At 40.5% G+C, this 14005-nt stretch overlaps 1 protein-coding gene across 4 annotated transcripts; it reads left to right on the forward strand.

Annotated features, from left to right (window-relative positions):
- Positions 1 to 245: 245 nt before the first annotated feature.
- Positions 246 to 13857, forward strand: ppp4r3b (protein phosphatase 4, regulatory subunit 3B). 4 transcript variants are annotated; one of them, XM_066696502.1, is made up of 16 exons: positions 246 to 720; positions 1398 to 1453; positions 2116 to 2214; positions 4551 to 5174; positions 6440 to 6517; positions 7973 to 8089; positions 8409 to 8525; positions 8957 to 9088; positions 9178 to 9280; positions 9559 to 9600; positions 9732 to 9890; positions 10312 to 10481; positions 10842 to 10981; positions 11606 to 11787; positions 12002 to 12201; positions 12289 to 13857. In XM_066696502.1, exons 1-16 carry the CDS (start codon positions 579 to 581, stop codon positions 12385 to 12387), a joined length of 2460 nt encoding a protein of 819 aa, XP_066552599.1. In that variant the 5' UTR covers positions 246 to 578; the 3' UTR covers positions 12388 to 13857. The 4 variants fall into 4 exon arrangements, with proteins under 4 accessions (XP_066552599.1, XP_066552600.1, XP_066552601.1 ...); XM_066696503.1 differs by having other exon boundaries at positions 12292 to 13857; XM_066696504.1 differs by having other exon boundaries at positions 11633 to 11787.
- Positions 13858 to 14005: the final 148 nt, after the last annotated feature.

Consider the following 14005-nt stretch of genomic DNA (forward strand, 5'->3'; position numbering starts at 1 on the left):
ATAATGTACAGGTAGCAAATTGACCTTACAAATTCTGTATTTATAATTGTGACCAGAATTCCCCACAATATGTATATATATATATATATAAGCTTGCAACACTGCGTGCTCGTCTGTATGGCGCTATATAAAGGGGTAACCCGTCAAGCTCAATGTGAGGTTTTGTGCATTTCTCGATGTAGATTTGCATTACAATGCCTGTTCACTGGCGGCTTCCGTAGCCCCTGCGAGGTGACCCCGCGGCGGCAGCCGCTTTGATTGACGTAGGAAAAGAAAAAGAGACAAGATCGGGTTACAAGATGGCGGCCGGTGGTTTGTACTAGAACTGGCTATGATACATATTGTTTTTGTGTGTATGACGGAGAGATTACTGGTTTAGGTTTCAGGATTCGCCAAGAAAAGCTGTACCCGTAGCAGGCTGAAAGGCCGGTGTTGAATTTAATGGTCTTTTCGTCAGTGTATGAGGCATCGCAGTCGCAGTAGTGCGTTTGGAACATGCGGGTTGAAACAGAAAGTTTAAAGCTCGGGGTTAAGAAATAGAAATTTAAAAAAGGAAGAGCGAAGAAGTCGAGGAGATCATGTCGGACACTCGGCGGCGTGTGAAAGTCTACATGCTGAATGAAGACCGGCAGTGGGACGACAGGGGCACCGGGCATGTCTCGTCTACCTATGTCGAGCGGCTCAAGGGGATCTCCTTGTTGGTCCGGGCAGAATCCGATGGTGAGATCTGTGTGGTCACTTCATCTAATAATGCTTTACAATGGTTTCACATTGAGCATGTCGTGGTTGTGAGGGGGTACATAGGCCGCGGAAACTCGGCTCCCAGATCTTACAACTGCAGTAGAAATCGATTACATCCACTTTGTATATTAAACAAATGTATTGCATGTGTTAATCAGTCTGTGAGCTGGGGGGGGAGATCCAGCCGAGGTCATGCACATTTAATTTCGGGGCTTCTCTAACGCTTACAGTGCAAACTTTTGTTAGTTTGTGATAAACTTATTATATAATGTAGCGGCTACCCTTCAGTTACGTCTATATTTCAAAGGTGAGGGGGAGGGGGGGATAGCATGGACGAAAACAAGTCCGTTTTGCACTGTAACTACACAGTGCTTTAGTGATGAGAGCAATTTGGTTTCAAATCGTACAAACCATGAAGTGATCGAAACGCTTTTAAAAGGGCCAAGCGATCAAACCAAAAGCCCAAGTCCATGTTTAACGAGAGGCCGCCATCGCCTTGTGATCCAGGGTGTTTTTAGTAAATGGGTTTTATTTAGGTTGGGAAAGTATGGTGCCAAAGTCCTGCTCCCCCCTCTAATTATATGTGTATTTGCGTAATTGACTGGAATCAATACTGCTTGTAATGTAGATCGTGTAAACCAGTCTATTCTTTGTAGGTTCGCTTCTATTGGAGTCTAAAATCAGCCCAAACACAGCATATCAGAAGCAACAAGTAAGTACTGTTCATGAAGAAGTCTTAAACCTGCTTTATGTTCATTAATTATGATGCACTTGTTGAGCATTACAAGTAAAGGAGTTACTCACAGCTGTAAAGTCTAGGATCCATTTTAGAAACTAAGTGTAGTCCTTAACCTTAACTTATTGAGTACTTACAGCTACAAGGTTTATTTTAACTTTGAATCAGTGGTGTCTAAACTTCAGTTATTCACAAATCAGGGTGTAAGCTGAAACCAACATTTAGAGAATTAAATGAACAATTTGTAACTCATGCATTAAACCCTAATTTGCTTGCAGGTGTTTGCTTTGGTGCATTACACTTTAAGTAAATCTGTCTAGGCCTTAGGGATAGTTATTTATTTTAATGAAAAGGTCAGCAGCCAGTGCTCTGTGTTTTCAGTTTAATCCATTACTGTTTCAGTATTTGGAGTTGGAGTCCTATTATATATGATCTTTCATTAACGAGTGAAACTTGGTAGTCTACCTTGAATGAGTGGACGATTAATCACTGTATATTGCTTTGGATAAATAATTGACAGATATAGTTCTAGGTAACATACACTGATAAGTGAGACTTCAACAAAAGGCATTTAGTTTTTGTTTAGAAGAAAATTAGGGTTAATTTGATTTCACTGACATTTATCACTTTGTTGACAGGACACCTTGATTGTCTGGTCGGAAGCGGAGAATTACGACTTGGCTCTGAGTTTCCAAGAAAAGGCCGGCTGTGATGAAATCTGGGAGAAGATTTGCCAGGTAGACGATTTTAGCATTTAGATGGCACTGCCAAAAGTAGGGGGGTTCTGTTTATATATATATATATATATATATATATATATAATTTTTTTTAAAGGTGGCTTATCTTGGCTTATTGAGAAATGTTTGTTTTAAAATGCCTCTACCACTTAATTTTCATAGTGTGTGCAGTGCAGTTGGATGCTTGCGTTTGTACTATTCCTTTTGCAAAATCCTGAAAACTTTGCACTTGTTTCTTATGTGACAACTTTTATGCTTTTATTCCAAATTCCATGAAAGGATTCTCGCCCAATGTCTCAACAGTTGTGCTCCTTTGCTTTGTAACTGTGCCAGTGATACTGAAACAGTGAAACATTGTACACAATTGGATTTTTAATTATTTTTTTTGACAAGTTTACCCCCGGAAGTTTTCTAATTCTAAAAACCACAGTTTCCTGGTTGACAGTAATTATGGAGGGTGGGGGGACACCCTTGTTTCTGGGTATATGCATTTGAAATATGAAACATGCATTTTAATATGAAAGTACTTCATCTGACTACTGTGCCCCCTATATTTTCATAGTAGTTATGTTCAAATGTCTTGATATTCCCATGGAAATCACATGGTCTGCTAGAGGAAGTGGGCCTCAATTACTTTTTAAGTAGGTTTGATGCCAATGAAAGTTGAACTGTACCTTTTGTAACTAACTTTAATGCTTTCAAATGGATTACTTTGAACCTAATTACAGTGTTTTTGATTCATAGTCACGCTACATAGGCATTATCATGTGATCCATATATTTATATAATGTGTGTGTGTGTGTATATATATATATATATATATATATATATAATTTTTTTTTTTTTTTTTTCTTAAATCTATTGGCAAGCCTTACAACTATATGGAGATGAAAGCTGCAGATTTATGATCTGCTTTAATTAAAAGTAGCTGTGAGTCAGGACATCGACAGTTTGAACACTTGCATATCAGCCGCGGTTGTTTTCCATGGAAGAAATGAGAGCCTCCGCACTTTGATTTAAAGCGCATGTCGGTGACCATTTTCAACTGCTTGTTACAATATCAGTTCTCCATAGATGGATTCTAAATTTCCCCTCCGCAATAGATTTACTAATCCTAAAATTGTAATAGAAAAGTAATATGCTGGTAGTACAACTGATAGTAGTGGAAGGAAGTATTTTGCCACACTCTCTATATGGGTAATGATCAAGCTTTGTTTAGTCTGAAGCCAAACTCTTCGCAGTCTCGATTCTTATGTGTAAAACTGATCTGTAGAGTGGTCCTATGGATACTTGTTAGGGCTCATTCTCTCCTTCACTTCAGCTGTTTTATAGCACTCATCCAACTGCTCTTAATATAAAGTGTTTCTCCGACAATGGACTGGCTGCTGAGTTTCAGCTTTATGACAGGTGACGGAGTTCACATTGACAATTGAGTGTGGTTCATTTGGGGGAAGGGAAGGGCTTCCAAACTAAGGGTGTTTGCATTTGTTAAATTGAGTAAATGTTTTGGCATGACAAATTAAACTGTCACACACACACTGAATGCTTTATTTTGATGTAGAAATAGCCAAGTAATATTTTAATGCATTTAATTTTTAATATCAACCAGGAAGCATTAATAGAATGATTATGGAAATGCTATCCGGTTTCTGTAGATTTTTAAGTTGCTTAACTCTTAATTTCTAAACTCTTCAATGTTATATGAACAAAAGGATTTATGTTGTGAGTAAAAGGAAGTACTTAAAGTAACCAGTATCATGTAGCATTAACTTAAATAACATTTTTTTTTTTTGTATTAATACGGTTTAAAACTAAAAATGCATGTTTTTCTTTGAGTCAAGTAATTTTCTCTTTCAAACGTGGCAGACCTCACTTGATTTTGATGTAGCGCAAGTCAGTGTAGAGCTTTCTTAACTTGCGCAGTTCATTGTTCATCAACTGCATTTTATAAGGTCTCAATGACGAGCTTCTTGAATCCAGTATCAAAATTTAACACTGATTGCAATGGATATACAACCATCGCCTGGGTTTTGCCACATTTCCTACCAGCATATGCTTGCATAGCTTGTCTGAGCCCTACATTCTCCATGCTGAATCCTACTGTAGGGAGACAGTCTGCAAGTTGTTTTAGTTGCATGTGATTCCTGTCCTACTGTTGAAGCTAAGCTCTACGCCTCTCCTTTTCTCCCAGATGGTGCTTATTTCTTGCTCGCAAAGTTGACATGGCAAAGCATGTTGGATATTCTGGAAATGAATAGTCATGTGACCGAAGTATACAATGAAAGGGTGCAACGCCTTGGATAATTGATGCAGCATTCTAATTCCCTTTGTTTCAGGTTCAAGGAAAGGATCCTGCGGTGGAAATTACCCAGGACCCCATCGACGAGTCGGAGGAGGAGCGCTTCGAGGAGATGCCCGAGAGCAGCCATCTGGTGGACCTCCCTCAGTGTGAATTGAACAAGCTGGAAGAGATCGCCGACCTCGTCACCTCGGTCTTGTCCTCCCCCATCCGCAGAGAGAAGCTGGCGCTGGCCTTAATGAACGAGGGCTACATCAAGAAGCTGCTGCAGCTCTTCCAGGTGTGCGAGGACCTGGAGAACACCGAGGGCCTGCACCACCTGTACGAGATCATCCGAGGAGTGCTGTTCCTCAACAAGGCAGCCCTGTTCGAGGTCATGTTCTCTGACGACTGTATCATGGATGTGGTGGGCTGTCTCGAGTATGACCCCTCTCTAGTGCAGCCCAAAAAGCACAGGGAGTTCTTGACCAAAACTGCCAAGTTCAAGGAGGTAATACCCATTACAGACTCCGAGCTGCGGCAGAAAATCCACCAAACGTACAGGGTGCAGTACATTCAAGACATTATCTTGCCAACGCCATCAGTGTTTGAAGAGAATTTTCTCTCCACGCTGACCTCCTTCATTTTCTTCAACAAAGTCGAGATTGTCAGCATGTTACAGGTGTGTTTATGGGTTCGCTACATTGCATTTGATCACATTTCTCGCCTTAATAAAAGATGTCTGTACAATATCTGTACTTTCTACATATAATGGGTTAATCTGAAGAGGTGTGGTATTTTGGGTTACCATCTAAATGTGGTAAAAACCTCCGTCTGAAGTGCAGGATGTTTCGTTGAACTTGCAAATGGGAGGTTCGAACTGCACTCCCTCATTGCCAAGGTGAGGAGTTTGCAAGGGGCGCATCAGCTGCTACGATCCTGTAGGACAGACTCATGTCGACAACCAGGAAAAAAACAACGCAACTCGTCTAAATTCCTGCACCTTCACCTGAATGTGTGGTTTGCATTTTCCTTGAAATTTGAAACTTTTACTTTCTGTTCAAGCAAGAAAATCTGCTGAAACTCAGGAACATAATGATAGTCAGTCCTCTCAAACCTAACCGCAGTTTACAAACCTTTCAAAATGGGCCTTCAAAAATCCTGTTAAGTATTTATTATATGGTGAATTGTTTCCATGGAAGCTATAATTTTGCTTGTCAGACTGTAAACCGGAATTAGTAAATGCTTAACTGTCCTTTTCTGAGTTATTTTGCAAAAATTTAAATTAGTTTAAATGCTTGGCTTCTGTGGCAGTGGTAAACTGAAAAGTTGATGATATTTAAGAGCTCATACAATGATTTATCACCTTATTGTGGTATGTTCTATACTTCATTAGAGGCCTTTACTTTTTAATCTACATTTATGAATGCCTTTTGACTTGGGTGTCAAGATTTACTTGTATTTAAAACTAAGCACACCCTGATTTTTTTTTTTATCAAAGGTTGCCAAAAACAACTAGACCTACTCCCTTTTAAGGTTCTGTTTTTTGTTTGTTACAATTTCCTGTGGTGGCAGGCCTATTTCACTTGGGGATTACTAAACTGCAGCTTCAATATGGTCCAAGTCCTTTGCACTTCAGAAGGCAGCATTATCTTTGAGTTGGCAGTCTGACACAAGGGTTTAGGATTTAATGAGGGAGGCTGGACACTGAAGTTGTTAGTTTACCGTCCGATCTCAGTCTGTTTTGAAGGCATATGAACTTGCAATGCCATAGTGTGCCTTGTAGTTACATCTGCTGTCCTGGTAGTCTAGTTACATGAGGAAGTGTCCGGTTTTAATCTATACATTTCTACCCCCATTTACAAAGGGTAGCTGCACGATGGTTTCAAGTAGGGACTGTTTTTCATAATCTGATTTTTATTCTCCTCCCCCTAAACCTTTCAATAGGAAGATGAGAAGTTCCTGTCTGAAGTCTTTGCACAGTTAACGGATGAAGCAACAGAGGATGGAAAGCGGAGAGAATTAGTAAGTGTATAGTTGTGGATTTATACATATGGGCCCGTATTCATAAAGCGGCTGAGTGATTAAATTGATCCAAAGTACCTGAAATATGAGTGACTTTTGCTCTTGGCAGTAAAAGCTTTTCATAAATATTCTTTAAATTTAAAAGTTCAACCAATTTGATTAAATATTGTTTGAATTTATTGAAATGTAGGAGACCTCATTAGGTCCCCCCTAGTTAGGAGTTGGCAAACTGCAGCAATGAGAAGACTGAGCGCAGCTTCCAACAGAGGAAAGGCGTGTTACAGTGGTGTGATGAAGAGTTGTGATGGTAGATTATTCAATTTCTGTCCATTGTGCCTGAGTCAGTTTCTTCCACCTCAGAAATGCATCACCATCAGCAGAGTACAGTTGTTGACAATGTTGTGGTGTCTGGCCACATGGCCCCTGCCTACATTACTGCATTTTCCATCATTGGCGTTAAAAGTTAAAAGCCACAAAATGAATGAAAAATTATCCATAAAGCATATTCATAATAAACTATGCGCTGTGACTCATGTTAACTTTAATGTCTGAAATAGTGAATTGGTGTAAAACCCTTAATATACCCCAGTGTTTCCACCTGTAGACAATTTATGTACAACAGAAGGATCTATTTTAAGATTTTGTGATTTACATGATTATGAATGTGAAATTAATCTAACATTTGGGGGGGGGCGATCCCCAACTGAAGAAAATGCGTCTCATTGATCTGTATTCTAACAAACTGTGGTGAAAATATGCAAAGTTTTTCCTAGGACTGGATCCTACTCCCAGCTAAAAGACTAACTCCCAGACTAACTTCTGCCACCTACTGTGAGCGAGGAGTACTCCTAAACTAACTTTTAGCTTGATTCCTAATTCTGATGTTTTATGCATATGGGCCCTGATGTAACCTCTGACTGCTGAATATCCTGACATGTGACTAACTAACACAAGCTCATCCTTCTCTGTGGATTGTCAAAAGTAAAGTGGATGGTTTTGAAGTGTTCAATTGAATTGCATTAGGAGCACTACTCGGCCGGCGAAGTAGTACGGATTTCTCAGACTGGCATATTGTAAACGCTCCAGTCGCATGCTGGGGCTCATTGACGTATGCAGAGTAAGAGGGCACAGCTCTTCTCTGAATGCACTGCAGCACTCCTCCCAAATCCCCTTCTGGCCGGCAGTGGTCTCTTTAGAAAACCAGAACTGTCCGTGCTGGTTAATGTTTGGCTCAGAAACCGCCTGTTAGTGGTGAAGTGTCACTAAAGATGCAGTTTAATCTAGTCTTAATGTAATTGAGGCTTTATAGTGCGTTTATATACAGTTCCTTATCGAATGTGACGTGTACATTATTGTAGTAGAATATGATTGGCTGAAATACCCCCCCTTCTGAATGCTTATAAAATGAAGTCTGTATGTTAAGTTGACTTACCCTGCTTATGTTTTGTTTGACAGGTCAACTTCTTTAAAGAGTTTTGTGCATTTTCACAAACATTACAGCCTCAGAACCGGGATGCATTTTTCAAGACGCTTGCAAATTTAGGGATTCTTCCTGCACTAGAAATTGTTATGGTGAGTAATGGTACTTTTATTTACGGTCTTTTAAGGGAAAGAAATGGTGGAAAAGTAATCCTGGTAAAATGTAACGCATAGACTACAGTATATATTCAGTCGGATCCAATAATCCTCTTTCAATTTTGAATTCTAAGGCATTACATCCTAACAAATATTTCATGAGCTTTGCATTTGTGTAGTTCACCCCCTTAAACATTACAAGGATTGTCAGTTTGCAGTATAACTTATATGATCCGAAGTGCAGTAGTTTCCATTAACATGCAGCAATGGACGTGATTTTTCCAATCGGTTCATGTAAAACGTCTGTATTTTACAGGGCATGGATGACTTGCAAGTGAGGGCCGCAGCGACAGACATCTTTTCTTATTTGGTGGAATTTAGTCCGTCCATGGTTCGGGAATTTGTCATGCAGGAGCCTCAGCACAATGAAGATGTAAGTAGTGAATTTGTCAGTGTTTAAAGCCTGAATGTCATCTGGGAACTTGAATGCCTATGCAGTTATCTGTTCAATTTCAGTGAAAATGCTGGGTATGGGCATTTCATTTCTTTTTCATCCAGCTCACAGCTTAGATCAATTTCATATTTGTCTGTCCATTTCACTGTGGCCACTTCGTCCCACTGCTAAACTGAGGATCTACCTGCTTCCAGGTGTAGTAGTTTTTGAGAGCCAGGCTTGACTCAGTGTAGCTGTGGTATAAATTGTAATATACCTCCTTACTCTCTCCAGGTCATAAGATCAGGGTAGCATACCTGTGCAGTTCTCAAAGATGTATAACCCAAATGAGAAGCTGTTGTGATTTTTGGTTGTCTGGGATGTTGTAACTTCGATGCGTTTGTCCCCAACGTGCCTTCTCACCCCCACAGGACATCCTTCTGATCAACGTAGTCATTAAGCAGATGATCTGTGACACGGACCCCGAGCTGGGTGGAGCTGTCCAGCTGATGGGCCTTCTGCGCACCCTGATTGACCCGGAGAACATGCTGGCCCCTACAAATGTAAGCTAGTCTTCTTGCAACTCTCATAGCATGATCAGCCTTATTCCTCACATCTTATGATTAAGTCGTTGTTCTTTTATTGCTCACAGAAAACAGAAAAGACTGAATTTCTCAGCTTTTTCTACAAGTTCTGTATGCATGTTCTGACTGCCCCTCTTCTGGCCAATACAGCTGAAGAAAAAAGCGTTAAAGGTAAGATGAAAATTTTAATGAAAGCTATTTTAGTAATACCAATAGCAATGGGGATGTAATGATATTTTGGTAGTACCTCATACAGTATGACTTTGAACATGATAATTATGATGTAGGCGATCAATAACTTAAGTTTTAGATGAGCTAATTATCTGTAGCGCACTTACTGTGAAAAGTCTAATCTGGCACTTGCACATTGACCACCAGCGTGTCAGTTTTCAATTAAATCGGTTTGTATTGAATGTGGAGTTCACATCCTTGCTTCCTTGTTTTATCAGATGGTGTGGTCGGACCCCCTAAGATCGGTGCTGTGTGTCCTGGTAAGAACTCCGCTTTGTTCTTGAAGTGTAATGCTTTTAAATCGAGCTGGGTTTGATTTCCGCTGTGGCTGTATTCATATTGTCGATCCACAGCTCATTCCTCGTGTGATCCTTCTGGTTCTCTCCTGTAGATAATTTCCAGACTGCCCAGTTGCTGGCCTTAATTTTGGAGCTGCTTACCTTCTGTGTGGAGCATCATACGTACCACATAAAGAACTATATCATGAACAAAGATCTGCTGCGGAGGGTCCTGGTGCTGATGAACTCCAAACACACCTTCCTGGCATTATGTAAGTCTCTTGCTATAGTATGAAGTCTTAGTCCTGTTTTAGGGCAAGAAATGGTGTCTGGTGCCTTTTTATAAAGGTTTTTTTGTTCTGTTAATCAGTGTCCTTTAAAGAGGACCCAAAAGCATGTCGTAAGCACTTGTGTTGAAAAGCAATGCTTGTTTTTTTATTTTTCCCCAGTCTTTGAAATGTACTCTTAAAACAACCAGAGTGTTGTACATGATTTGTCTATTCTTTTTGAGTCATACAATAGTTCATATACTGAGATGAAGAATATACATATACAGTAAGACCAAAACAGGTTCGATTTGGTATGATTCCCCTCTACTGGGCACTGGCATGTGATGGGTGAATTTGACTTGGTGTTGATAAAGTGATTAGGTGTATAAGCTGCTTTATTTATGAATCTGCTCCTCATCCCCAGGTGCGCTGCGCTTCATGAGGAGAATTATTGGCCTGAAAGATGAGTTTTATAATCGCTACATCATTAAAGGCAACCTTTTTGAGCCAGTGATCAATGCCCTCTTGGACAATGGAACAAGATACAATCTTTTAAATTCGGCTATTATTGAGCTCTTTGAATTCATCAAAGTGGTAAGTTTGACCTTGGTTAATTTAGTTCTAGCAGAATTTTTTTCCATTGTTTAGCAGCACCATTTAGGGTTAAACTACACTTGAAGTGGTTGGTTTAACTTTTTTTAAGTGTCATGTTCTCCTAGGAATTCAAGTTCATGGCAATCTAGCCCTGTACATTTTACATTCAAATAAGCTGAATTCAGGTTACAATTTTAATTGAATAATGTAGTATTGAATCAATTTAAATGTTGTATGTTATACAGAGTTTTAAGTCCATTTGTCTGTAGAAATTAGATGCAATCACTTTTACTGTCATCTTTTTGTAAATCCAGGCTTTCAAACTTCTCTTACTCATGTTAATGTTTTGTTTTTCATTAGGAGGACATTAAATCCCTCATAGCACACATAGTTGACAACTTTTACAAAGCACTTGAGTCCATTGAGTACGTTCAGACCTTTAAAGGACTGAAGACCAGATACGAGCAGGAGAAGGACAGACAGAGTCAAAGACTCAACAGGTCAGTACAGCTCCTTGACCCGCTACATGTGAAGGCAGTTTAGTACTTTTCCTTCAATCATGCAAAGACTGAAGTACCATCAATCACTATGGTCTAAAATGTCACCTAGTGGAAATGACTTCATGATTCAGTGTGAATAATACAAAGTAAACTATTGGATGCAGCATAATTAACAGGATCTGAATTGTTGCATTGGTCATTTAAAGTAATTTGCCTGAAGCATATTGAAATATTCAGGGGACATGACGTTCTGCTTACAAGAGAACCCCAGTGATTTAAATGCACTCCAATCTGCATACATTTAAGAGTAGGGTTAAAAAAAACTGAACTGGTTGAATGCTTCAAAGATGCTAGGCAAATCCCTAAAACTAAGTTAAAAATAGTGAATACTTTTGTCTTGTTTATATTGTCAAATGTGATTTCGGCTAATGTGCTCTAGTTGGAAGCTCCTTGCGTAGGAACAGCATGAGAAACTAAATGCTTTGAAGCTGTGGGATGTTAACAGACCAGTCAGCTGTAGGTCACAGTTAAGGATCCTGGCAGATCAAAACATGCAAAACTGCCTTGTCTGTCTGCTGTGCTGTGTGCAGTCTGTAACCCAAGTCTCTGGCTCTCTATTCATAGTGTACCCTCTGTACTGCGTCATAACAGATACCGTCGGGACGCCAGGGCCATGGAGGACGACGAGGAGATGTGGTTCAATGAAGATGATGACGAGGAAGGCGAGGCAGTGCCTCCCATCGAGAAAAGCAAACCGGACGATGAATTTCCCGACAACTATGGGAAGTTCATTGAAGCAATAAAAGGTACTGCTGCTGCTGTGTGTAAAATCTACGCACCCATCAGTGTGATCAATGCAGTTTCTGACACTGGAAGCGAAATGGTGACGCTCGTCCTCCCTAAACATCCTGTTCTAGCAGAAGGACCCATGTTGGAATCGACTTATAAGACTTCCTCAGTTCTGCACTTCATTCCATTCCCTGACTGTCTCTCGACTCCTGTCCCATTGTGTCTCCCCAGTTAAAGAAAGTGAGGACAAGGAGAATCTCCCCAAGAGGACCTCCAGTGGCAGCTTTAAGTTTACCTTCACTCATTCTGCAGCAGCAGCTAACGGCGCCAATGGTGCCAACAGCAAGTCTGTGGGTTCGCCCCCGTCGCCTGCCAGTCCCAACAGCTCCTCTGCCAAGTCCACCAACTCGCCAGCAACGGCCATGACTAAGGTGAGCTGACCGTATAGTAACAACTTCCCTACCTAGCTCCCTTTTTTTTTTGAGGACGGTATATATTAACTTCTGTGTGTTGTTCAGCAGGCAGGACTGGTGGGTCTCGTGGATTACCCAGATGATGAGGAGGAAGAGGAGGAGGAGGAAGAGTCTCCACGGAAGCGACCCCGTCTGGGATCGTAAAGGCCTGGGCGCTGGAAAACGTGTAACAATGGTGCCCCTGTTCCACAGCCCACTGGACTGAGAAACCTCTCCTCCCCTTCCCTCCTCCCCCCTTCCCCCTCCTCCAACACAACTACCAGGATAGAAGCCGACCAGAGGAGTAGCAAACAGGGTGCCAACGTTCCTGCTAGGCAAGCTTAGAGTCCCGGCAGGAGCTCCGCACCTCCCACGATCTGTGTCTTTTACAAGAGTGAGGGGAGCAGGGGTGGTGGGACGTCAATCAGGCTGGTAGGACTAGCGAGTTAGTAATGAAGGCCTGATTGGCTGAACCTCACAGCTATGGACCCTCACACTGACGGGAGGACTACAGAAAAAAAAAAAAAAAAAAAAAAATCACATTTAGTTCCAAGGAGCAGGACTCAGACTTTGAAACTTTTAGTCTCCTATTGAGGTGGCTAATGCTGGAACTATGTCAGTAAGGAATCCTGTATTCATAATTTTATTAAAAGTACTGTACAGTGTGTTAATTTTTTTTTTTTTTTTTTTAATCGTATATACCCCATGAAAATATTCCCAGGAACTAGACCTGCCTGACCGTTTTAGGTGGAACCACTGCTGACCCTTTTAATCGAGAAATTGAATTAGTTATCGTAAGCACAGTTGTAATGCTGGTTTTAAAACATTGGAACGGCAGTAAAGCGGCGTGTTTTGCTGTCCACGGGGAACATGGCGATCATTTTAATCTGTTTTGGCTGTTCGACTTACAGGTTTCAAGGTACCCTCTTATTTACATTTCTTACAAGTGGTATATTTTTTAGGGAAACACTATTTTGATAAAATATATATATATATATATTGCAAAAATCAGGGACTTGAGAACCAGAATTGGGGTGCAACCGGTGCATTTAGAGTAGCAATTTTTTTAAAACCCTTCCGGAATTGTTAAACATGCTCGCCTCTATTTCCTTTAAATGAACAGGACTTGATTTGTTTGCATACAAATTCCAAGGTTCTACTTTTTAGTTTTCTTTTTAAACCTAATGCAACTAATCCTTTAATTTGCAGAGGAAGCGCATCTCCAGACCCAGACTGTTCACCTGTACAGGTAGTAAGAGTGTGCTTCCTCAATCTGCAATGTAAACTTTCACAAGTTTAGCACTGGTTGTTAAACTAGCTACAGCCAACAGATACAGGCATTCCTATTGAGACAACTTAGTTTGGAAATGGTGAAAGCAAAGGTAAGAAGAGCATTTCAGACTAAATTAGTATGCCCAATTTGGGGAAGATCCTATAGTTCTGTGTAAGCATTTCAAATATAGGATGGCTGTAGAATTTTTTTTTTTTTTTTCTTCTGTAACTTTTGTATAAATGAATGAACTGCCACTCTCCATTCTACACCATTTGTATACATTTGATATTAAAAAAAAAAAAAAAAAAAAGAGTATCTGATGTAAGTTTCAGAAATTAAATGTGACCCTGGCATTAAATAAGCTACTTGTCATCTTTTGAGAGCAACACTTGATTGTCTCTGGGCGGAAGAACGCCCACATCACCTGGCTGTTGGTATGACGGGGGGCACGCGTGTGCTAAATGTCTTAGTGGGGGAAGTGGGGAGATCATTCTGAAAGGTGCCGTCACC

The sequence above is a fragment of the Amia ocellicauda genome, chromosome 23 (assembly GCF_036373705.1).
Source record: "Amia ocellicauda isolate fAmiCal2 chromosome 23, fAmiCal2.hap1, whole genome shotgun sequence".
NCBI lineage: Eukaryota > Metazoa > Chordata > Actinopteri > Amiiformes > Amiidae > Amia > Amia ocellicauda.